Raw genomic sequence first — 24,542 nt, 5'->3', positions numbered from 1 at the left:
AGTTGGTAAGATGGTGAATAAGATGGTGATACTTTTTAAATGATGGTGCTGACAGGATTGGACGATTTAGAATGAGCTAACTAACCATGCTTGCCTTTTTAATGTCATGTTAGGACCCGGTCGATCTTGGCTGGCGGCCTTATGTTAGTACCTGGCTAGAAAGGCTCCCAGAGGAGTTACCTGGCAAGGCGAAGGAATACCTCCAGACACTCTTCGACAAAAGCATTACAGCAGGCCTGCAATTTGCAAGAAGCCATCGAAAGTTGCAGCAATTTGCTGTCACAGACCTGGGGATTGTGATGACTCTTTGCCACCTGTTACAATCTTTTCTGGATTTCATGAGCAGGAATGGTGGCTTCGGAGTCAGTAAGTATACTTGTGATTATAAACCTCATGGGAACATTTCAAACTAGACAATAAATAAAGCATAATATGTGATGGTGAACAACAATGAATAAAGAAAGATTGAAGACATCTGGCTGCATCTTTAGAGAGAAAGCACAGTTAATGTTTCAAGTCCAGTGGCCTTCCTTGGAATAGAATCACTGGACATGAATGTTAACTCTGCCTTTTCTCCACAGATGCTGCCAGCCCTACTGAATTTCTCCAGCAATTTCTGTTTTTATTTTAGATTTCCAACATCTGCATTGCTTTCTTTTATTTAGAAAAATTGAGGCTTGAATAGTGTTATGGAGAGCTTTATAATTAACCCCATGGTGTACCTGTCGTGGGAATGTTTGATATGGACAATGTAGAGAAGCCTGTACACTGTTTCTAACCCCATGCTGTCCCTCTGCTGGGAATGTTTGCTGGGGATAATGTAGAGGGAGCTTTACTCTGTATCCTACCTCCTGTTGTACCTTTCCAGTGTTTTGGACCAGGCCCGATCCCCTCAGAATGTTTTAAGAAGGTTACCTAGACCCTCACGTTTCCTTAGGTGGGCGTGAAGTGCATGTTCTAGATGTGGTGTAACTGGTCAAACTACTTGAAACTAAGCAAAACACCATTTATCTAAACACTATAGTTCAAATACACCCAAACGAAAGACAAATTTAGAATAACAACTGTTGGAAAACTTAACCGAATAATAGATACAGTGCCTATTACTAATTAGCCATTCCAATACAGTAACATCCCATAAATACATTCTCTGGCAATAAGAAAAATTCAGACACAGATTCTCACATGGAATTCTCCAATCCAGGAGGGAAACAACATGGGGAGATTTCAGGGAAAGTAGAGTTCGGAATCTTTTGCTGAAACTCCAACTCTTCTGAGACCCAAACAGCTTCTGACTGCTCCAGCTAATAAAACTAGAAAGCCTGGTCTGTGAGAACTGGCCACTCTCCTTCCATTCTTACCACTGTTTTAAACAAAACTGAAAGGCCTCATACATTGTTGACTTAGGCCTTCTCCATCAGCCACTTCGCCACCTCTGCATTTACAACCTCTCTTCAAAAATAAAGCCAGGACACAATAACATTTTTAAAGTGACAGCATCATCACGCCAGGAAGTGTTTGATGAAGACTTTGTCAAAGATAATTTACTCTGTATCTGTCCCTGCCCTGGGAATGTTTATTTTCCTTTGTTTTGCCATTCACTTATGGATGTGGATGTCGTAGGCTGGGCCAGCATTTACTGCCCGTTTCCAGTTGCCCTTGAGAAGGTAGTAGTAAACTGCATTTTTTGAACCACAGTAATCCATGTGCTGTTGGTAGACCCACAATGGTGTTCCCAGGAGTCTGCTACCCTGGTCCTTCTAGATATAAGCGGGCCTAGGTTTAGAAGGTTCATCTTTGGTGAATTTCTGCAGTGAATCTTGTAAATGTTACAAACTGTTGCTACTGAGCATCAGTGCTCGAGAGATTGGGTGCTTGTGGATGTAGTGACAATCAAGCGGGTTGCTTTATCCTGCACAGTGTGCAGGTCCTTGAGTGTTGTTGGGGCATATGGGGAACATTCCATCACACTCCTTGTGCCTTGTGCTCCATAACTTGCCACTCCCTAGCCAATCTGTTCTAGTACCATTACAATACTGGCATCTACCCAGAAATGTGGAAAATTGCCCAGGTATGTGCTATACACAGAAAGGAGGACAATCCAACTCAGCCAGTTACCATCCCATCAGTCTCCTCTTGATCCTCAGTAAAGTGATGGAAGGTGTCATCCATAGTGCTATCAAGCAGACCCCGCTTAGCAATAACCTGCTCAGTGACGCCCAGTTTGGGTTCCCCCAGGGCCACTCAGCTCCTGATCTCCTGACCTTGTGCCTTGTACATGGTGAACAGGCTTTGGTGAGTTAGGAGGTCAGTTACTTGCTGCAATATTCCTAGCCTCTCGCTTCTGTACTTATTTAGCCACTGTACTTGTATGGTTGAGTCCAGTTGAGTCTCTGGTCAATAATAACCCCCAGGGGGTTGATAGTTGGGAACTTAGTGATAATAACATCATTGAATGGTAAGGGACAATGGTTAGATTCTCTCTTATTGGAGATGGTCATTGCCTAGTATTTGTGTGGCACAGATGTTAGTTGCCACTTTTCAGTCCAAACCTGGATGTTGTCCAGAATTTGTTGCATTTGAACATGGACTGCTTCAGTATTTGAGGAGTTGCTGAAAATTGTGCAATCATTGGCAGACATTCCCAGTTCTGACTTTATGATAGAGGGAAGATCATTGATGAAGGAGTTGAAGATAGTTGGGCATATTTCACTCTCCTGAGGAACTGGCATCTCCAAATCCTGAGGAACACCTGCAGAGATGTCCTAGAGCTGAGATGACTGATCTCAAACAACCCCAACCATCTTCCTCTGTACCAGGTACGACTCTAACTAGTGGAGAGTTTGCCCCCTGATACCCATTGATCCCAGTTTTGCTATGGCTCTTTGATGCCAGACTCAGTTGAATGCAGCCTTGATATAAAGTGCTGTCCCTCTCCCCTCCCCTCTGGAATTCAGCTCTTCAGTCCATGTTTGGACCAAGGCTGTAACGAGGTCAGGAGCTGAGTGACCCTGGTGGAACCAAACTGGGTGTCACTGAGCAGGTTATTGCTGAGCAGGTGCTGCTTGATAACTCTGTTTTAGATTAGATTACCTACAGTATGAAAACAGGCCCTTTGGCCCAACAAGTCCTCACCAACCCTCCAAAGAGTAATCCACCCAGACCCATTCCCCTGACTAATGCACCTATTCACCTGACCTACACATCTTTGGATTAGATTAGATTAGATTAGACTTACAGTGTGGAAACAGGCCCTTCGGCCCAACAAGTCCACACCGACCCGCCGAAGCGCAACCCACCCATACATTTACCCCTTACCTAACACTACGGGCAATTTAGCTTGGCCAATTCACCTGACCCGCACATCTTTGTGACTGTGGGAGGAAACCGGAGCACCCGGAGGAAACCCACGCAGACACGGGGAGAACGTGCAAACTCCACACAGTCAGTCGCCTGAGTCGGGAATTGAACCCGGGTCTACAGGCGCTGTGAGGCAGCAGTGCTAACCACTGTGCCACCGTGCCGCCCACTGTGCCACCGTGCCGCCCACTGGATTGTGGAAGGAAACTCACGCAGACACGGGGAGAATGTGCAAACTCCACACAGACAGTTGCCCGAGGCTGGAATTGAATCTGGGTCCCTGGTACTGTGAGGCAGCAGTGCTAACCACTGAGCTATCATGCCACCCACTTCCATGTTTAATGTTGATGACCCCTTCCATCACTTTACTAATGATTGAGAGTAGACTGATGGGACAGTAATTGGCTGGGTAAGGTTGATAAGGTTGTTGCTGCTGTTGGGAGTTGGGAGTCAACCACACTGAGTCATGTGTAGGCCAGACGGTTAAAGATGGCAGATGTCCTTTCCTGAAGGGCACTAATGAACCAAATGGATTTTTCCAAAAATCTGCAATGTCATCAGTAGAGTCTTTAGTCCAGATATATTTGGGGTTTGAATCTGGCCCTCAGAACATTAGCTGAGTTTTCTGAGTCTGGTGAGTCTGCCATTATGCCATCGCTTCACTTAAAGTTGGGGCAGAGTCAAAAGAGGCAGCTTTACTCTGTCTCCAACTGTATGTTGTACTTGTCCTGAAAGGGATGCAAGTGCTGGAAAGTATTCCATTTCCCAGCATTATTACCTTAACGAAGATTAAAAGTTTTTAAATGACCAAAGAAATCACTGAACCAATTGTGACTGTACTGCAAAAGAGCTGAGAAAGATCTCACTTCACTGCAAAGAAAATCGCACTTTTCTGTGAGAAAGATCAGTGTGTCTTTTATCATCACAGTTGACTGACTCATTTTACTTATTGCTTGATAAATTGTCCCATTGCTCCTGTTAGTAAAGTTTCTTCAGACTGACAGTCCGTACTTGCTGCTGATGGTGAGAACATCATGTTCTGTTTGAGAACATGAATGCAGCAAAAGAGACAGTTTTATTGCTGATGTAGTGATTATTCTCTGACAAGGTGCAGATTTCTTTTTGATGTGGATGGCATACAAGTCACTCAGTGAGAAATCTACATCCTCAGATTGTGTGCTCCGCCAGGAATCGTGTCACTTTAACATCTATACACAGATTGTAATTGCTTATTATATCATATGTATGCAAATATGTAAATATTTCATTTCCAGTCTTTAAAATGCATTGTACCAATGGCTTTAACTTGCTCTTCTGTAAACTGCACAAAAGAGGGACTGCAGCACCTTACACAGTAAGAGAAGAAAATCTTGTACAATGAAAAAGAGAGAAAATATTTACATGGTGCTTTTTATGGAGAATTCTCTATAGAATTTCCTAAAGAAGGATAAGTGCAGACTGTTGTAATTTTATCAGCCGTGTTTCAGTGGGTGACATTCTCACTCCTACGTCTCAAAGGCCCTGGGTTCAATTCCCACTTTGGCAATTTGAACACATAATCCAGAATGGCGCTCCGTTGCAGCACAAGGGGAGTGCTACAATGTTGGAGGGCCCGCTTAAACTCTGTGACTCTCTTCCCAGTCAAAGTGGAGGTAAAACCTCCCACAGAGGGAGTGCACTGGAGAATCCCTCGGCTGATAACTGAGGATGGTAGGATTGCCCTCTGAGGAGACATGGGTTTGACTGGGCCTGTATTCACAGGAGTTGAGAAGGATGAGAGGGGTTCTGATTAAAATGTATGAAGCTCTAACAGGTCTGGTCGAAACAACAGGGAGGATGTTTCGCTGAATTGGGGAGCGTGGTCACCGTCTCAGGATACAGGATAGAACTTTTGGAACTAAGATGAGGATATACTTCATTCCAAGGATAGTGAGTCCGTGGAATTCTCTATGGCTGAAAGCAGTGGAGACCAAGTCCCTGAATATATTCAAGAAAGAGATAGTTAAATGTTCAGATTTTAGAGGCATCAAGAGTTTCGGGAGAAAGTGGGAATAAGGCATTGAGATAGAGGATCAGCATTAATCATATTTAGTGACAGAGCACACTCAAAGGGCAGAGTCAAAAAGTGTGGAGCTGGAAAAGCACAGCAGGTCACGCAGCAGGAGAGTCGACGTTTGAGCATAAGCTTTTTTTTATCAGGAATCATCTTCCAGATGAAGAACTTATGCCCAAAACAACACACTTTTTGACTCTGATCTCCAGCATTTGCAATCCTCACTTTTCCCACACTCAAAGGGCGATTAACCTACTCCTGTTCCCAGTTTCTTTGTTTATATGTTTCTGACTATGTTGAAGAAAGGCAGCATAGGGCTGGGCTGACCGTCCCCACTCAGTCATCATGACTAAACAGCTACGTTTCTGGTATTGAGACTGGCTTAATGTAATGAGAGGTACGTCGGATTCCAAGCGATCGATAACATCCAGGGAAGTTATTTGGGTGGAACTGAGAAATAAAAAAGGGATGATCAACTTATTGGGATTGTATTATAGACCCCCTAATAGTCAGGGGGAAATTGAGAAACAAATTTGTAAGGAGATCTCAGTTATCTGTAAGATTAATAGGCTGGTTATGGTTGGGGATTTTAACTTTCTAAACATAGACTGGGACTGCCAAGGTGTTCAGGGTTTAGATGGAGAGGAATTTGTTAAGTGTGTACAAGACAATTTTCTGACTGGATGTACCTACTAGAGAGGGTGCAAAAATTAACCTACTCTTGGGAAATAAGGCAGGGAAGGTGACTGAGGTGTCAGTGGGGGAGCACTTTGGAGCCAAGGACCGTAATTTTATTTTTTTTAAATAGTGATGGAAAAGGATAGACCAGATCTAAAAGTTGAAGTTCTAAATTGGAGAAAGGCCAATTTTGACGGTATTAGGCAAGAACTTTTGAAAGCTGATTGGAGGCAGATGTTCGCAGGTAAAGGAATGGCTGGAAAATGGGAGGCCTTCAGAAATGAGATAATGACAGTCCAGAGAAAGTATATTCCTGTCAGGGTGAAAGGGAATGCTGGTAGGTGTCGGGAATGCTGGATGACTAAAGAAATTGAGAGTTTGGTTAAGAAAAAGAAGGAAGCATATGTCAGGTATAGACAGGATAGATCGAGTGAATTCTTTGAAGGGTATAAAGAAAGTAGGGGTATACTTAAGAGAGAAATCAGGAGGGCAAAAAAGAGACATGGGATAGCTTTGGCAAATAGAGTCATAGAGTCATAGAAGTGTACAGCATGGAACCAGACCCTTCAGTCCAACCCATCCATGCTGACCAGATATCCCAACCCAATCTCGTCCCACCTGCCAGCACCTGGCCCATATCCCTCCAAACCCTTCCTATTCATATACCCATCCAAATGCCTTTTAAATGTTGCAATTGTACCAGCCTCCACCACTTCCTTTGGCATACACGTACTACAGTCTGCGTGAAAATGTTGCCCCTTTGGTCTCTTTTATATCTTTCCCGTCTCACTATAAACCTGTGCCCTCTAGTTCTGGACTCCCTGACTCCAGGGAAAAGACTTTGTCTACTTATCCCATCCGTGCCCGTCATGTTTTTATAAACCTCAATAAGGTCACCCCTTAGCCTCCGACGCTCCAGAGAAAACAGCCCCAGCCTGTTCAGCCTTTCCCTGTAGCTCAAATCCTCCAACCCTGGCAACATCCTTGTAAATCTTTTCTGAACCCTTTCAAGTTTCACAACATTTTTCCGATAGGAAGGAGATCAGAACTGCACGCAATATTCCAATACGCCTAACCAATGTTCTGTACAGCCGCAACATGACCTCCCAACTCCTGTACTCAATACTCTGACCAATAAAAGAAAGCATACCAAACGCCTTCTTCACTATCCTATCTACCTGTGACTCCATTTTCAAAGAACTATGAACCTGCACTCCAAGATCTCTTTGTTCAGCAACACTCTCTAGGACCTTACCATTAAGTGTATAAGACCTGCTAAGATTTGCTTTTCCAAAATACAGCACCTCGCATTTATCTGATTGAAACTCCATTTGCCACTTCTCAGCCCATTGGCCCATCTGGTCAAGATCCTGTTGTAATCTGAAGTAACCTTCTTCGCTGTCCACTACACCTTCAATTTTGGTGTCATCTGCAAACTTACTAACTGTACCTCTTAGGTAAATGACAAAAAGTAGAGGACCCAGCACCGATCCTTGTGGCACTCCACTGGTCACAGGCCTCCGGTCTGAAAAACAACCGTCCACCACCACCCTCTGCCTTCTACCTTTGAGCCAATTCTATATCTGTATTCCATGAGACCTAACCTTGCTAATCAGTCTCCCATGGGGAACCTTGTCGAACGCCTTACTGAAGTCCATATTGATCACATCTACTGCTCTGCCCTCATCAATCCTCTTTGTTACTTCCTCAAAAAACTCAATCAAGTTTGTGAGACATGATTTCCCATGCACAAAGCCATGTTGACTATCCCTAATCAGTCCTTGCCTTTCCAAATACATGTACATCCTGTCCCTCAGGATTCCCTCCAACAATTTCCCCACTGCCGATGTCAAGCTCACTGGTCTGTAGTTCCCTGTCTTGTCCTTACTAACCTTCTTAAACAATGGCGCCACGTTAGCCAAACTCCAGTCTTCCGGCACCTCACCTGTGACTATCGATGATACAAATATCTCAGCAAGAAGCCCAGCAATCACTTCCCTAGCTTCCCACAGAGTTCTCGGGTACACCTGATCAGGTTCTGGGGATTTATCCACTTTTATGCATTTCAAAATATCCAGCACTTCCTTCTCTGTAATATGGACTTTTTTCAAGATATCACCATCTATTTCCTTACAGTCTATGTCTTCCATGTCCTTTTCCACAGAAAATACTGAGAGAAAATACTCATTTAGTATCTCCCCCATTTTCTGCAGATCCACACAAAGGCCACCTTGCTGAACTTTGAGGGGCCCTATTCTCTCCCTAGTTACCCTTTATTCCTTAATGTATTCGTAAAACCCCTTTGGATTCTCCTTAATTCTATTTGCCAAAGCTATCTCATGTCCCCGTTTTGCCCTCTTGATTTCCCTCTTAAGTATACTCCTACTTCCTTTATACTCTTCTAAGGATTTACTTGATCTATCCTCTCTATACCTGACATAGGCTTCCTTCTTTTTCTTAACTAAACCGTCAATTTCTTTAGTCATCCAGCATTCCCTATACCTACCAGCATTCCCTTTCACCCTGACAGGAATATACTTTCTCTGGATTCTTGTTATCTCATTTCTGAAGGCATCCCATTTTCCAGCCATCCCTTTGCCTGCGAACATCTGCTTCCAATCAGCTTTGGAAAGTTCTTGCCTAATACCGTCAAAATTGGCCTTTCTTCAATTTAGAACTTCAACTTTTAGATCTGGTCTATCCTTTTCCATCACTATTTTAAAACTAATAGAATTATGGTCACTGGCCCCAAAGTGCTCCCCCACTGACACCTCAGTCACCTGCCCTGCCTTATTTCCCAAGAGTAGGTCAAGTTTTGCACCTTCTCTAGTAGGTACATCCACATACTGAGTCAGAAAATTGTCTTGTACACACTGGACAAATTCCTCTCCATCTAAACCTTTAACACGATGGCAGTCCCAGTCTATGTTTGGAAAGTTCAAATCCCCGATCAAAACTATCCTATTATTCTTACAGATGGCTGAGATCTCCTTACAAGTTGTTTCTCAATTTCCTTCAGACTATAATACAATCCCAATAAGTTGATCATCCTTGTTGTGGTTCTGTTCGCCGAGCTGGGAATTTGTGTTGCAGACGTTTCGTCCCCTGTCTAGGTGACATCTTCAGTGCTTGGGAGCCTCCTGTGAAGTGCTTCTGTGATCTTTCCTCCGTCATTTGTAGTGGTTTGAATCTGCCGCTTCCGGTTGTCAGTTCCAGCTGTCCGCTGCAGTGGCCGGTATATTGGGTCCAGGTCGATGTGCTTATTGATTGAATCTGTGGATGAGTGCCATGCCTCTAGGAATTCCCTGCCTGTTCTCTGTTTGGCTTGTCCTATAATAGTAGTGTTGTCCCAGTCGAATTCATGTTGTTTGTCATCTGCGTGTGTGGCTACTAAGGATAGCTGGTCGTGTCGTTTCGTGGCTAGCCATCATACAAACTGGCTAAAGAATTACAGCAGAAACTGAAACACCTGATCAGCGGATCCAAACACTCTATACAGTCAACACAGGAATTCTTGGACATCATCAGAAATATACACATAGACAAGGAAGAAACCATGGTCTCATTCAATGTAACGGCACTGTTCACCTCTATCGACAAAACCCTAGCCAGAGAAACAATAGCCAACCTTCTGGATATACAGAACAGACAACAGGATGTTGAACCTATCAACAAAGACTGCATACTCAAACTACTGGACCTGTGCCTCACAACACACTTCACATTCAACAAACAAATATATGAACAAATCAATGGCACACCCATGGGCTCACCCATCTCTGGACTCATAGCAGAAGCAGTAATGCAAAGATTAGAACAAACAGTCTTACGGCAAATTCAACCCAAACTCTGGCTCAGATATGTGGATGACACCTTTGTAATCATTAAAAACACAGAAATAGAGAACACACACCAGATCATCAACGCCACTCTCACAGGAATCCGATTCACGAGAGAGGAAGAAAAGGACAACGAACTCCCATTCCTAGACGTGACGGTAGAGAGAACATCGAACGGAGAATTCACCACAAAGGTACACAGGAAAGCCACACACACAGACCAAGTCCTGAACTACGAAAGCAACCATTCCAACACACACAAAAGAAGTTGCATCAAGACACTATTCAAAAGGGCCACAACACACTGCAGTACACCAGAACTGCAAAAAGAGGAAGAAGAACACCTCTACAATGTGTTCACTAAAAACGGATACCCGCGCAATTTCATCAACAGATGCCTAAGGAAAAGACAACGGAACGAGGACATGCCACAACCCAAAGGACTAGCCACGTTACCATACATCAAGAGCATTTCCGAACTGACAGCCAGACTACTGCGACCACTAGGACTCATAACAGCACACAAACCAACAGCCACTCTCAGACAACAACTCACCAGGACAAAGGACCCGATACCCAGCATGAGCAAAACCAATGTAGTGTACAAAATCCCATGCAAGCTCTGCACAAAACACTACATAGGACAAACAGGAAGACAGCTAATGATCCATATCCATGAACACCAACTAGCCACGAAACGACACGACCAGCTATCCTTAGTAGCCACACACGCAGATGACAAGCAATATGAATTTGACTTGGACAACACTACTATTATAGGACAAGCCAAACAGAACAGCCAGGGAATTCCTAGAGGCACGGCACTCATCCACAGATTCAATCAATAAGCACATCGACCTGGACCCAATATACCGGCCACTGCAGCGGACAGCTGGAACTGACAACCGGAAGCGGCAGATTCAAACCACTACAAATGCCGGAGGAAAGATCACAGAAGCGCTTCACAGGAGGCTCCCAAGCACTGAGGATGTCACCTAGACAGGGGACGAAACGTCTGCAACACAAATTCCCAGCTCGGCAAACAGAACCACAACATCACATTGAATGTTGGAGCAGGCTCGAAGGGCCAGACGACCTACTCCTGCTCCTATCTTTCTGTGTTCTTATGTTCTAAGTGAAGGGGTATTTGGGGATGGACAATAAATACTGGCCACCCAGAGACACCCACATCCTATAAGTAAGTTTGAAATAAACACAAATGACCTCACCTTTGCCTACGGTGAAATCTATTTGCCACAATGTTGACCATTCATGTAATCTATCAGCATCCTACTACAATGTCATGTCCATATCAATGTGGTTTAGAACGCTATCTGTATCAGAGCCATTCTCAATTTTGGATATGTGTTTTTTGATTCCATCATCTCAGTCATTAATAACAGTAAATAGTTCAGACCCCAGCATAGATTCTTATGTGATAGCACCAGCCATATGCTTCTACTCAGAGGAGCTGATAAGTATTCCTACTCTCTATATCCCACACCACACTCAATTTCTAACCAGGTTTTTCATGTTTCTTCATCTTTAGCAGGCTGTTTCTTATTGGGGATTTTATTTACAGGCGACACAAAGCTGGGTGGAAGGGTGAGCTGTGAGGTGAATACAAAGATGTTGCAGTGTGATTTGGACAGGCTGAGTGAGCTGCAGATGCAGTATAATGTGGAGAAATGTGAGGCTATCCACTTTGGTATCAAAAATAGGAAGGCAGATTATTCCCTGAATGGTTGTATATTCAGAGGGGAGAGTGTCTGACAAGATCTGGGTGCCCAATGCACCAGTCGCTAAGGAAGCGCGGGTGCAGCAGGTGGTAAAGAGCGCAAACGAAATGTTCACCTTCATACTGAGAGAATTCGGGTACAGGAGCAGGGTGTCTTGCTGCAATTGGAAAGTGGAATTGGTGAGACCACAATTGTGTCCAGTTGTGGTATCTTTGTCTGAGGAAAAATGTTCTTGCTGTAGACGAAGTGCAGTGAAGTTTGCCAAATTGATCTTAGAATGACAGGACTGACGTATGAAGAGGGATTGAGTTGGTTGGAACTGGAATTCACTGGAGTTTAAAAGAATTTGGGGTGGGGGGGAGTGAAACCTCATAGAAACTAATAAAATTCAAACAGGACAAACAGGTTAGATGCAGGAAGGATGTTGCCCTTAGTGGGGAGTCAAGACCAGGGGTCATGGTTTAAGGATAAGGGTAAACCTTTCAGAACTGAATAAATAGGGTAGTGAGCCTGTGCAAGTCACTACCACAGTAAGTGAATGAGACAAAATGTTACATGTTTTCAAGAAGGAGATTGATAGAGTTTGTGTGGCTAAATAATGAAGGGATTTAGAGGAGAGCACAATGATCATCCACGGTCAGAATGAATGGCAGAGTGGGCTTGAAGGGTCAGATGCTGCAAATGTGTTGCTGGTCAAAGCACAGCAGGCCAGGCAGCATCTCAGGAATAGAGAATTCAACGTTTCGAGCATAAGCCCTTCATCAGGAATAAGAGAGAGAGAGCCAAGCAGGCTAAGATAAAAGGTAGGGAGGAGGGACTAGGGGGAGGGGCGATGGAGGTGGGATAGGTGGAAGGAGGTCAAGGTGAGGGTGATAGGCCGGAGTGGGGTGGGGGCGGAGAGGTCAGGAAGAGGATTGCAGGTTAGGAGGGCGGTGCTGAGTTTGAGGGAACCGACTGAGACAAGGTGGGGGGAGGGGAAATGAGGAAACTGGAGAAATCTGAATTCATACCTTGTGGTTGGAGGGTTCCCAGGTGGAAGATGAGGCGCTCCTCCTCCAGCCGTCGTGTAGTTGTGTTCTGCCGGTGGAGGAGTCCAAGGACCTGCATGTCCTCGGTGGAGTGGGAGGGAGAGTCAAAGTGTTGAGCCACGGGGTGATTGGGTTGGTTGGTTCGGGCGGCCTGGAGGTGTTCTCTGAAGCGTTCCGCAAGTAAGCGGCCTGTCTCACCAATATAGAGGAGGCCACATCGGGTGCAGCGGATGCAATAGATGATGTGTGTGGAGGTACAGGTGAACTTGTGGCGGATATGGAAGGCTCTATATTGGTGATCATCTATTGCATCCGCTGCACCCGATGTGGCCTCCTCTATATTGGTGACCTCCACACACATCATCTATTGCATCCGCTGCACCCGATGTGGCCTCCTCTATATTGGTGATCCTTCCATATCCGCCACACGTTCACCTGTACCTCCACACACATCATCTATTGCATCCGCTGCACCCGATGTGGCCTCCTCTATATTGGTGAGACAGGCCGCTTACTTGTGGAACGCTTCAGAGAACACCTCTGGGCCGCCCGGACAAACCAACCCAACCACCCCATGGCTCAACACTTTAACTCTCCCTCCCACTCCACCGAGGACATGCAGGTCCTTGGACTCCTCCACCGGCAGAACACAACTACACGACGGCTGGAGGAGGAGCGCCTCATCTTCCGCCTGGGAACCCTCCAACCACAAGGTATGAATTCAGATTTCTCCAGTTTCCTCATTTCCCCTCCCCCCACCTTGTCTCAGTCGGTTCCCTCAACTCAGCACCGCCCTCCTAACCTGCAATCCTCTTCCTGACCTCTCCGCCCCCACCCCACTCCGGCCTATCACCCTCACCTTGACCTCCATCCACCTATCCCACCTCCATCGCCCCTCCCCCTAGTCCCTCCTCCCTACCTTTTATCTTAGCCTGCTTGGCTCTCTCTCTCTTATTCCTGATGAAGGGCTTATGCTCGAAACGTCGAATTCTCTATTCCTGAGATGCTGCCTGGCCTGCTGTGCTTTGACCAGCAACACATTTGCAGCTGTGATCTCCAGCATCTGCAGACCTCATTTTTTACTTGAAGGGTCAGATGACCTACTCCTGCTCCTATCCCTTATGTCTCTGTGTATCAAATGCCTTTTGGAAATTTTTTGAAATAATCCAGGTAGCATCATACTGCACAGGGGAGATGAAGTTTAGTGTCTTAGTCATCCCAAGGCCCAGGCTAATACCCTGAAGGCTAATAGCATGCTGGCCTTCATAACAAGAGGAATTGAGTATAGAAGCAAAGAGGTGCTTCTGCAGCTGTACAGGGCCCTGGTGAAACCACACCTGGAGTACTGTGTGCAGTTCTGGTCTCCAAATTTGAGGAAAGACATTCTGGCTATTGAGGGAGTGCAGCGTAGGTTCACGAGGTCAATTCCTGGAATGGAGGAATTACCTTACACTGAAAGATTGGAACGACTGGGCTTGTATACCCTTGAGTTTAGAAGACTGAGAGGGAATCTGATTGAGACATATAAGATTATTAAAGGATTGGACACTCTGGAGGCAGGAAACATGTTTCCGCTGATGGGTGAGTGCCGAACCAGAGGACACAGCTTAAAAATACGGGGTAGACCATTTAGGACAGAGATGAGGAGAAACTTCTTCACCCAGAGAGTGGTGGCTGTGTGGAATGCTCTGCCCCAGAGGGCAGTGGAGGCCCAGTCTCTGGATTCATTTAAGAAAGAGTTGGATAGAGCTCTCAAGGATAGTGGGATCAAGGGTAATGGAGATAAGGCAGGAATAGGATACTAATTAGGAATGATCAGCCATGATCATATTGAATGGCGGTGCAGGCTCGAAGGGCTGAATGGCCTACTCCTGCACCTATTGTCTATTGTCACCTGGGGACATGAGTCCACAGAGCAGTTAGTGTGAATTCAATTCATAAATGTGGAATGTCGTAAAGCCAATCTGAGAATGATACTGTGACACTCAGCATCGATTGTTGTAAAAATCCAGCTGGTGTCTTTCTGCATTTCTGAACTACATATGACTGCAGATCCACAGCAACATGGCTCACTCTTCACAGCCCTGAGCCACAGTTCCAGGGTAATTAGGGGATGGGGAACAAATGCTGGTGTTTTTTGCAATGCCCATATCCCATGAAAGAATAAAGAAAACAAAAACACAGTTGGTGGACCATAACCATGTCAATTTCAAAGACAATCTATATTCTGCCCTTGACTTATTGGTGTTGCCGTCAGTGAATTCTCCCACTATCATGATTCCGGGGTTTACTATGGGCCAGAAACTTAGCAAACAGCTGTATAAATACTGTAGCTGCAGGAATCGTGGATTCTATTTGAGTAACTCACCTCTGCACTCTTCTAACCCCATCCAAGGCACAAGTCATAAATATGACCAAATACCCCCTCAACTCATCTGAATAAGTGCAGGTCTAACAACACTCAAGAGGCTTGACACCATCCAGGACAAAGCAGCCACTTGATTGGCTCCACAGCCACAAACATCCACTCCCTCTACCACTGCCGTTCAGTCGCAGCAGTGTGTACCATCTATGAGATGCACTGCAAAAATTCACCAAGGTTCCTCAGACAGCACCTTTCAAACCCATGGTCACTCCCAAATAGAAGGACAAGGGCAGCAGATACATGGGAACACCACCCCCTGCAAGTTCCCCTCCCAGACACTCACTGTGGTGATTTGGAGCTACATTTACCATTCCTTTACTGTCACTGGGTGTAAATCCTGGAGCTCCCTCCCTGCAGCCATTCAAGAAGGTGGCTTATCATCACCTTTTCAAGGACAGTTAGGGATAAGCAATAAACTCAAGCCTGGTCAGTGGGGCTCTCATTTCATGAATTAATCAAATAAATTCCTTATTTGAACACCTCTTCACTGATTCTCTGTTGTTTTATCTATTATCAGATTTACTCAGTTGACTGAAGACAGTCACAATCTCATTGCATTAAAGTCAATCCTTGCCAAAATCTTTGTAGCTGTTTCAGCTTTCACTTTTATAAACAGTACATTGACCTCAATCATATTATAATTATCATTAGATAAATGTTTACACACTGATAGACTGTTCATTAAATCTGGCTCATTACTCATGATTAAATCTCCATTGTTTACCTCCTTGTTGGTTCCAAGACATTTTGTTACAAAGGTCTACCCTTAACACACTCAGGAACTGAGCTACCTTTCTGACATTAGCCACTCACCCAGCCCCCAACTCCCATTAATCCACATTGTTGCCTGTATTCTTCTCTAATTTTCTACTTTCAGATGATTCTAGTTTCTGTCTCCTGACTTTATAGATTTCCCTTTATCTGTGTTGCCTCAGCCACAATTGCTGACTGCTCCTTTATCTTTTTCCTGTCTTTCAGTAGTTTTGGATCTATTGCTTGTACTATCCTTTTGACCTGAGCCCTCTCTCCAGCTATTTAGTCATTTCAAGCTGTCATGACTGCCCTATTTTACATTTCTTTTATGACTCAGAGCCCAGCGGTATACAGTTTCTTCCTGTATTGTTCAGTTCCTCAAGCTGCTTGTCTACACATTTATGCATACGGCTTTTGTAGTAATGCAGAGTCATAGAACTGTACAACATGGAAACAGATGCTTCGGCCCACTCGTCCATGCAGACCAGATATCCTCATCAGATCTAGTCTCATCAGATTGTAAGCCTTGAGGTTCTGTTGTTTAATTTAGCTCCAGGCTCCCAGTTAATGGAAGGCCCAGTTATTGAGCACAGAACAGTTATGACATTTCGCCTGCCATGTCTCAGCTAACTCTCTGAAGGAACGATTCACGCCCATAGCCCTCCGCACACTTCTGTTTTAGATAATCATCAAAGACGTACTGAAATATACAGAATCCAATCAACAGAGTGCAACAAAAAGAATCAGAAAGGATCCCTCTGGATCCTCCACTTGGACCCGATGAACAACCACCTGACTGTGATTTACAAAAGACCAATGGCCCTTTATTCACTGCAGTGCGAGGTATAGAAGCAGTTAGCAATTTCTCTGACATCTGATCTGTTGCACTCCTTTCTTGCCAGGTGATAGCACTGCACCCAATGAAGAAACCAAGGGAACAGATGGGCTTCCAAAACAGGATGTGGAAGGCAGCTCGGGAACCAGGTGAGGTTTGGCAGTGTGCCCACGTGAAATGCATTTGCTGCAGCCTGGATCTGGGACTTTTACATCACCGCTAATGGACCCGAGGTGACAGGGTGTAACAGCAGAGCCATTAGAAATACATCATATAGTCCAGCAGCATCAGCATGGCTTCATGAAGGGGAATCATGTCTGACCAATTTACCAGAATTATTTGGGAAAATGACACGTTGGATAGATAAAGGAGAAGCAATGGATGGGATATATGTGGATTTTCAAAAGGCATCTGATAAGGAATCATATGTTTGGTTTACTTAATAAGATGAGAGCCCATTGTGAAACAAAAAGAATCCATTGCTCTGTAAGTAGTAAATTAGCATAGAGTCACAGACAGGTACAGCATGGAAAGTCCATCTCGTCCATGCTGATCGGATATCCTAACCTAATCTAGTCCCATTTTCCAGCACTTGGGTCCATATCCCACTAAACCCTTCCTATTTATATAGCCAGCCAGGTGCCTTTTAAATGCTGTAATTGTACCAGCCTCCACCACTTCCTCTGGCAGCTCATTCCGTACACACACCACCCTCTGTGTGAAAAAGTTGCCTCTTAGGTTCCTTTTAAATCTTTTCCATCTCACCCTAAACCTCTAGTTCTGGACTCCCCCATCCAGGCAAAAGACTTTGTCTCTTTATCCTATCCATGCCCCTCATGATTTTATAAACCTCTATAAGATCACCCCTCAGCCTCCGACACTCCAGGGAAAACAGCCCCAGCCTATTCAACTCTCCCTGTAGCTCAAATCCTCCAACCCTGGCAACTTCTTTGTAAATCTTTTCTGACCCTTTCAAGTTGCACAACATCCTTCCGATAGGAAGAAGACCAGAATTTTATGCAATATTCTAAAAATGTCCTGTACAGCCGTAACATGACCTCCCAACACTGTACTCAATACTCTGACCGATAAATAAAAGAATCCTAAAAGCCTTCTTCACTATCCTGATCAGATGATTGACCAACTCATAGAAGATAGAGAGTTAGGAGAAGGGGGGCATTTTCAGGCTGACAACCAGTGTTCCCTGTTTCTTTTAATGGCTGCATGGACCTCAGAGGAAGCAGTTTTCTGGATGGCATCCTGTCACTTGTGCTGGGCCACAGAGATCAGTGCTCTGGCCATAGTTATTTACAAAATATATGCATGACGATGATGAAGAAAGTGAATGCACTCTCATCAGGTTTGCAGAGGACACAAAAATAAATGGAAAGGCAACTGGTGAGGATGTTTCAAAAAGTCTGCAGGGAGATATTGCGAGGTTAAGTGAGTCCATAAAAACTTGGCAGATAGAATATAATGTGGGGAAATGTGGATTACATACTTTGATGAGAAATATTCAAATTGAGGAAGTCTGTAGAGAGCTGAAGCACAGAGGGATTTGGGAGACCTCATCAATGAATCACAGAAAAACCAACATCTAAATTCAATGGGTAATAGGGAAGGCAAATAGAAATTGGCCTTTATTTCAGAGGGAATGAGTATAAAAGTAGGGAGATTTTATCAAAACTATTCATGGCACCAGTCAGACCACAGCTGGAAGATGTGAGTAGTTTTGGTCCCTTTATCTCAGCCCGGAGAAGGTTCACTGAGCTTGTCCCAGGGATGGAGAAGAGATGGAATAGTTTGGGTCTATACACATCGGAAATCAGAAGAATGAGAGGCCTGCTTAAGGAATCACACAAGATTCTTAGAAGATTTAACAGGATATATGTGGAAGGCTTGTTTTCCCCTTGTTGGAGAGTTTAGGACCAGATGGCATAATTTGAGAATAAAGGGTTGCCTGTTTAAGACAAAGATGAGGAAGACTTTCTTTCCTCAGAGGAACGTGAAACTGTAGAATTCTGTACCACAGAGCTGACAACACTGGGTTGTGAAGCATATTCAAGGCTGAGATGGTCAAAGTTTTAATCAGTAAGGTAATGAAGGATTATGAGAAAAGGCAGGAAAGTAGAGTTGAGGATTAACAGATCAGCCATGATCTGATAGGCTGAATGGCCTATATCTTATGCTGTTCTGACTTAACCCTACTAGAAAAACAAGGGCAGCGGATCCATTAGAACACCACTACTTGCAAGCTCCTGTCCGAGTCATTCACCATTCCGACTTAGAAATGTATCACTGTTACTTCAGTGCCCCATTGTGGCTCTACCTATACCAGATGGGTTACAGAAGTTCCAGAATGTTGCTTGAATCATATCGGTGTGAGATAATGCTGTTCTGAAGTGTCTTGGGATGTGATCTCTGATGGAAAGTGCTATATAAATGCTGACTGTTGTTGGTGCTATGCTGCACCATAAGAGGGTTTGATGTGTGCTGTGTCACTGCAGGTCTGACAAGTGGTTTTTAGAGAAGAAACCCAACAAGCTGCCTGGCCTCCTGGCCAAGCTCTACACGTTCTGTTTTACCTGGGCGGTCGGCGGCTGCTTGAAACGTGAGGACGATTACGAGGAAGAAGCTCTCATTGGCTTCAGTGACAGGAGCAAGGAGGATGAGGCCATCAAAGTCACGCTGGACTTCAACACTTTGGTCCAAAACCTGTTCACAGGACCAAGCCCACTCTGTGAGCATCCTGACCAGGATTCACCGTTAATTATTGTTTCAGGTTTAGCAGTGGGCCCAGTGTCAAACAGCTCTCTGATACTGCCTCACAACATCCATTTATAAGGGATGGTAACCAGCACCTCTGACACTCTCTCAATTGGCTCAATCTGTCAATCTTCTTTCCCATTTATCTGCTCCACTGTCCTCTTCAACCTACACTTCCACTCCCACCTTCATCTACCTATTGCATTCCCAGCTACCCCCCCACCCAGCCCCACCCTCCTCCCATTTATCTCTCAGCTCCCCCTAGTCCCCGCTCCTGCCACAGCTCCTCGGGTGCTGCCTGACCGGCTGTGCTTTTCCAACACCACACATTTTGACTCTGATCTCCAGCATCTGCAGTCCTCACTTTCCCCTGGCTGGAAGGAAGGGTTGATGAGAGGAATGTACGGGGTGGGGAAGGGCTGGGAAGGGAAGTTATTTGAAATTGGAGAAGTCAATGTTGAGTCCTCCGTGCTGGAGGCTGTCCAGGCGGAAGCTGAGATGTTGTTCCTCCAATTTGCGGTTTGGTTCGTTGTGGCAATGGAGGAGGCGAAGGATGGTCATCTCGAAAAGGGAGTGGGAAGGGGAATTAAAATGGGTGGTGACTGAGAGGTCTGGTTGGCCCCTGCGGGCCCAGCTGAGATGCTCAGGTAAACATTCCCTAAGTTTACGTTCTGTCTCCCTGATGTAGAGAAGACCACACTGGGAGCACCTGATCCAGTAACTAGGTTGGAGGAGGGGCAGGTGCACGTCTGTCTCACCTGGAAGGACTGTTTGGAGCCCGGGATGGAGGTGAGGGGGTGGGGGGTGTACTGGTAGGTTTTGCATCTTTTCCAGTTGCAGGGGAAGGTGCCTGGGGGGTTGGGGGCGTTGGTGGGGAAAGTGGTGCAAACCAAGGACTGTTGAAGGGAACAGTTCTTGTGGAAGGCAGAGAGGGATGGGGAGGGGAGGGGAAGATATTCTGGGTGGTGGGGTCTGGACGGAATTGGCAAAAGTGTTTAAGGATGATGCTTTGGATGCGGACACTGGTGGGGCGGAAGATGAGGACACTGGGGACCCTGTCTTTATTGCTTTGGGAGGGGAAGGTTTAGAGCAGTGGAATGGGGGATGGAAGCAGTGTGGAGGAGGGTTGTTTGGATGTTTCTGGCCTCTGCAGTCTTTGGTCTCGAACTATGATCAAATAGTGGAACAGACTGAATGGGCCACACAGTCTAATTACAACAAAGAGCAATACAGCACAGGAACAGGCCCTTCAGCCCTCCAAGTTTTCCACCCCTATACTAAATCTGTCTACACTTACAGGAGCCATATCCCACTATTCACTTCCTAATTCTGATCGTACATCTTCTGAATTTGGGAGAAGATTTGTAGCTCGGGTGCTCGTTGTTGTGATTCTGTTCGCCGAGCTGGGAGTTTGTGTTGCAAACGTTTCATCCCCTTTCTAGATGACATCCTCAGTGCTTGGGAGTCTCCTGTGAAGCGCTTCTGTGATGTTTCCTCCGGCATTTATAGCGGCTTGTCTCTGCCGCTTCCGGTTGTCAGTTCTTGCTGTCCGCTGCAGTGGCCGGTATATTTGGACCCAATATACCAGCCACTGCAGCCGACAGCTGGAACTGACAACCGGAAGCGGCAGAGACACACCACTATAAATGCCGGAGGAATCAGCACAGAAGCGCTTCACAGGAGACTCCCAAGCACTGAGGATTTCACCTAGAAAGGGGATGAAACGTTTGCAACACAAACTCTCAGCTCGGCGAACAGAACCACAACGTACATCTTCTGGTCAATTTGTCATATGGTATTGCATTTCATAACATTATGTGTTGCATTGATTGATTCCAACAAAGACTAAGTAAGAGAGACAGAAGATGACTTTGTGGATTTACTTCCTTTGAAGCAGTGCTCTTAATCAAGGTCAAGACATTTAAATATACTACACTACAGCTCAGTGGTAAGGTTCTAATCTCTGAGTCAAAAGGACCAGATTTTAAGGCTAATGCAAAGACATCAGTCCATAATGGACACTGATCAGTCAGTGCAGCAATGAGATGTGGCTGGAGGGAGTGTTGTACTGTCAGAACGTCAGTACTAAGGGAGGTGCTGCATTGTCAGAGGGTCAGTGCTGAGGGAGTGCTGCACTGTCGGAGGGTCAGTGCTGAGGGAGTGCTGCACTGTCAGAGGGTCAGTGCTGAGGGAGTGCTGAACTGTCGGAGAGTCAGTATTGAGGGAGTACTGCACTGTCGGAGGGTCAGTGCTGAGGGTGTGCTGCACTGTCGGAGGGTCAGAACTGAGGGAATGCCGCACTGTCAGAGGGTCAGTACTCAGGGAGTGCTGCACTGTTGGAGAGTCAGTACTGAGGGAGTGACGCACTGTCAGAGGGTCAGTATTGAGGGAGTGCTGCACTGTCAGGGTGAGTGCTGAGGGAGTGCTGCACTGTTGGAGTGTCAGTGTTGAGGGAGTGCTGCACTATTCGTGGATCAGTGCTGAGGGAGTGCATCACTGTCAGAGGGTCAGTGCTGAGGGAGTGCCACACCATCAGAGGGTCAGTTTTGAGGGAGTGCCACACTGTCAGAGGGTCAGTACTGAGGGAGTGCCACACTGTCGGAGGGTCAGTACTGAGGGAGTGCCGCACTGTCAGAGGGTCAGTACTGAGGGAGTGCCGCACTGTCAGAGGGTCAGTGCTGAGGGAGTGCCGCACTGTCAGAGGGTCAGTACTGAGGGAGTACTGCACTGTCAGAGGGTCAGTACTGAGGGAGTGCTGCACTGTCAGAGGGTCAGTACTGAGGGAGTACTGCACTGTCAGAGGGTCAGTACTGAGGGAGTACTGCACTGTCAGAGGGTCAGTACTGAGGGAGTGCTGCACTGTCAGAGGGTCAGTACTGAGGCAGTGCCGCCCTGTCAGAGGGTCAGTACTGAGGGAGTTCTGCACTGTCAGAGGGTCAGTACTGAGGGAGTGCTGCACTGTCAGACTGTTAATGCTGACGGTGTGCTGCATCCTGGAAGTTTCATTTTCCTTGACTTGTACTTTGTATTTGAATTTTTCAGCGGTTACATTTCCACTTGGAAACGCGACTGTCTTTGGATATTTTGTGGACATGCAAACTGGACAGCTTGTATCCTGGGACAAATTGGTTCCATCCACACAGGAGCTTATTTCGAAAGGTAAGCGGTCCCTGAGTTTGCTGCTGTCCTGCCTCCTGTCTGCAACCATCTGTGGCTTTGCAGTTGTCAGCTGAAGTGAACAAAATAACTTTGACGTTCAACATCCCTTGTAAATTCATTCCAGATTTAGAACTGATCATCATTGAACACCTCACACCATTTGACCATTTTTAACTTGTGTGTATGTAACTGTATAAGTCACTGATCTTCGCTTATTTGAATTTGCAACATACTAATTTTCTTAATTGTGGTACAGGTCCATAGTTCCTTCACTGTCCCTTCTAAACCCTATGGCACTTGCACCCTGATTCTCCCCCCCCCCAGCCATATTAATACACAGTTAATAGAAGGACACTGAGTAGCAGGTCAGTTCCATCCTCTCAGTTACGGATGGGCGGTAAATACTGGCCAAGCCCGCCATGTCACAGTGCGGGAAAGAAAAGCACAAGTCTCGAGGGAATGAGGGACGTTCAAGGGAATATCCACAGATCACTGGAGGTAGCAGGTGAGATGTCTCAGGTAGTTGAGAAATGATATGGAATCCTTTCTTTCCTAGCTCAGGTATAGAATATCAGAATGGGTAAGTGGTGCTACAACTGTACAAATTGTGAGTTAGATTACCAGAAGACATTGGAGCAGAGTAACCCATTGAAACAGTTCCACCATTCATAAAAACATGGAAACATAGAAAATAGGTGCAGAAGTAGGCCATTCAGCCCTTCGAGCCTTCTCCACCACTCAATATGATCATGGTTGTTCATACAATCTCTGGATCCCATTCCCGCTCTCTTCCCTTGATCCCTTTCGCCACAAGGGTCACATCCAGTTCCCTCGTGAATCTATCTGACAAACTGGCCCCAACAGATTTCTGTGGGAGAGAATTCCACAGGTTCCCAAATCTCTGAGTGAAGGCATTCTTCCTCATCTCAGTCCTGAATGGCTTACCCTTATTCTTAGACTTTGACCCCCAGATCTGGACTTCCCCAACATTGGGAACATTCTTCCTACATCTGGACTGTCCAATCCGATCAGGATTTTATATGTTTCTATGAGCTCTCCCACCTCATTCTACTAAATTCCAGCGAGTACAAGCCCAGTAATCCAGAGTTTCCTCATATGTCAGCCCTGCCATCCCGGGAATCAGTCTGGTGAACCTTCACTGGACTCCCTCAGTAGCAAGAATGTCCTTCCTCAGACTAAGAGTCCAAAACTGCACGCAACACTCAAGTGTGGCCTCACCAAGGTCCTGTATATCTGTGGTAAGACATATTTAATCCTACACTCAAATCCCCTTGCTGTGAAGCTATGAAGGCCAGAATGCCATTAGTTTTCCTCACTGCCTGCTACATCTACATGCCAAGCCTCAGCGACTGTTCCACCATGACACCCAGATCTCGTTACATCTCACCTTTTCTTAAACTGTCCTGATTCAGATAATAATCTGCCTTCCTGTTTTTGTGACCAAAGTGGATAACCTCACATTGATCCACATTATATTGCATTTGCCAAGTATGTGACCACTCAGCCAGTCTGTCCAAGTCACTCTGTAGCCTCTTAGCATCCTCCTGACAGCACGCACTGCCACCCAGCTTTGTGTCATTTGCAAATTTGGAGATATTGCATTCAATTCCTTCACCCAAATCGTGGTGTGGAGGAGAAGATGGTGCTGGGCTGGGGTGGACAAAGTTTAAAAATCGCACAACACCAGGTTATAGTCCAACAGATTTATTTGGAAGCACTAGCTTTTGGAGCGCTGCTCCTTCATCAATTAGTTGTGGGAAAGCTAGTGCTTACAAATAAATCTGTTGGACTATAACCTGATGTTGTGAGGTTTTTAACTTCATCTAAATCATTAATGTGAACAGCTGGGGTCCCAGCACTGAACCCTGTGGTACCCCACTCTGTTT

General features: G+C 45.6%; 1 protein-coding gene across 1 annotated transcript in view; it reads left to right on the top strand.

The window, feature by feature from the left end:
- The window catches only part of LOC132832876 (dynein axonemal heavy chain 6-like), a 670,564-nt gene that overhangs the window by 270,529 nt on the left and 375,493 nt on the right, over nucleotides 1–24,542 (top strand). Inside the window, exons 36-39 of the mRNA XM_060851082.1 lie at nucleotides 114–366; nucleotides 16,778–16,859; nucleotides 19,218–19,450; nucleotides 22,519–22,635. Of these exons, the coding sequence (XP_060707065.1) occupies nucleotides 114–366; nucleotides 16,778–16,859; nucleotides 19,218–19,450; nucleotides 22,519–22,635 (685 nt within the window). The remainder of the gene's footprint in view (nucleotides 1–113; nucleotides 367–16,777; nucleotides 16,860–19,217; nucleotides 19,451–22,518; nucleotides 22,636–24,542) is intronic.

This window comes from Hemiscyllium ocellatum, chromosome 3, assembly GCF_020745735.1.
Source record: "Hemiscyllium ocellatum isolate sHemOce1 chromosome 3, sHemOce1.pat.X.cur, whole genome shotgun sequence".
NCBI classification, from domain to species: domain Eukaryota; kingdom Metazoa; phylum Chordata; class Chondrichthyes; order Orectolobiformes; family Hemiscylliidae; genus Hemiscyllium; species Hemiscyllium ocellatum.
The sequence above is the reverse complement of the archived record's forward strand: the minus strand, read 5'-3'. Positions and strand labels throughout refer to the sequence as shown.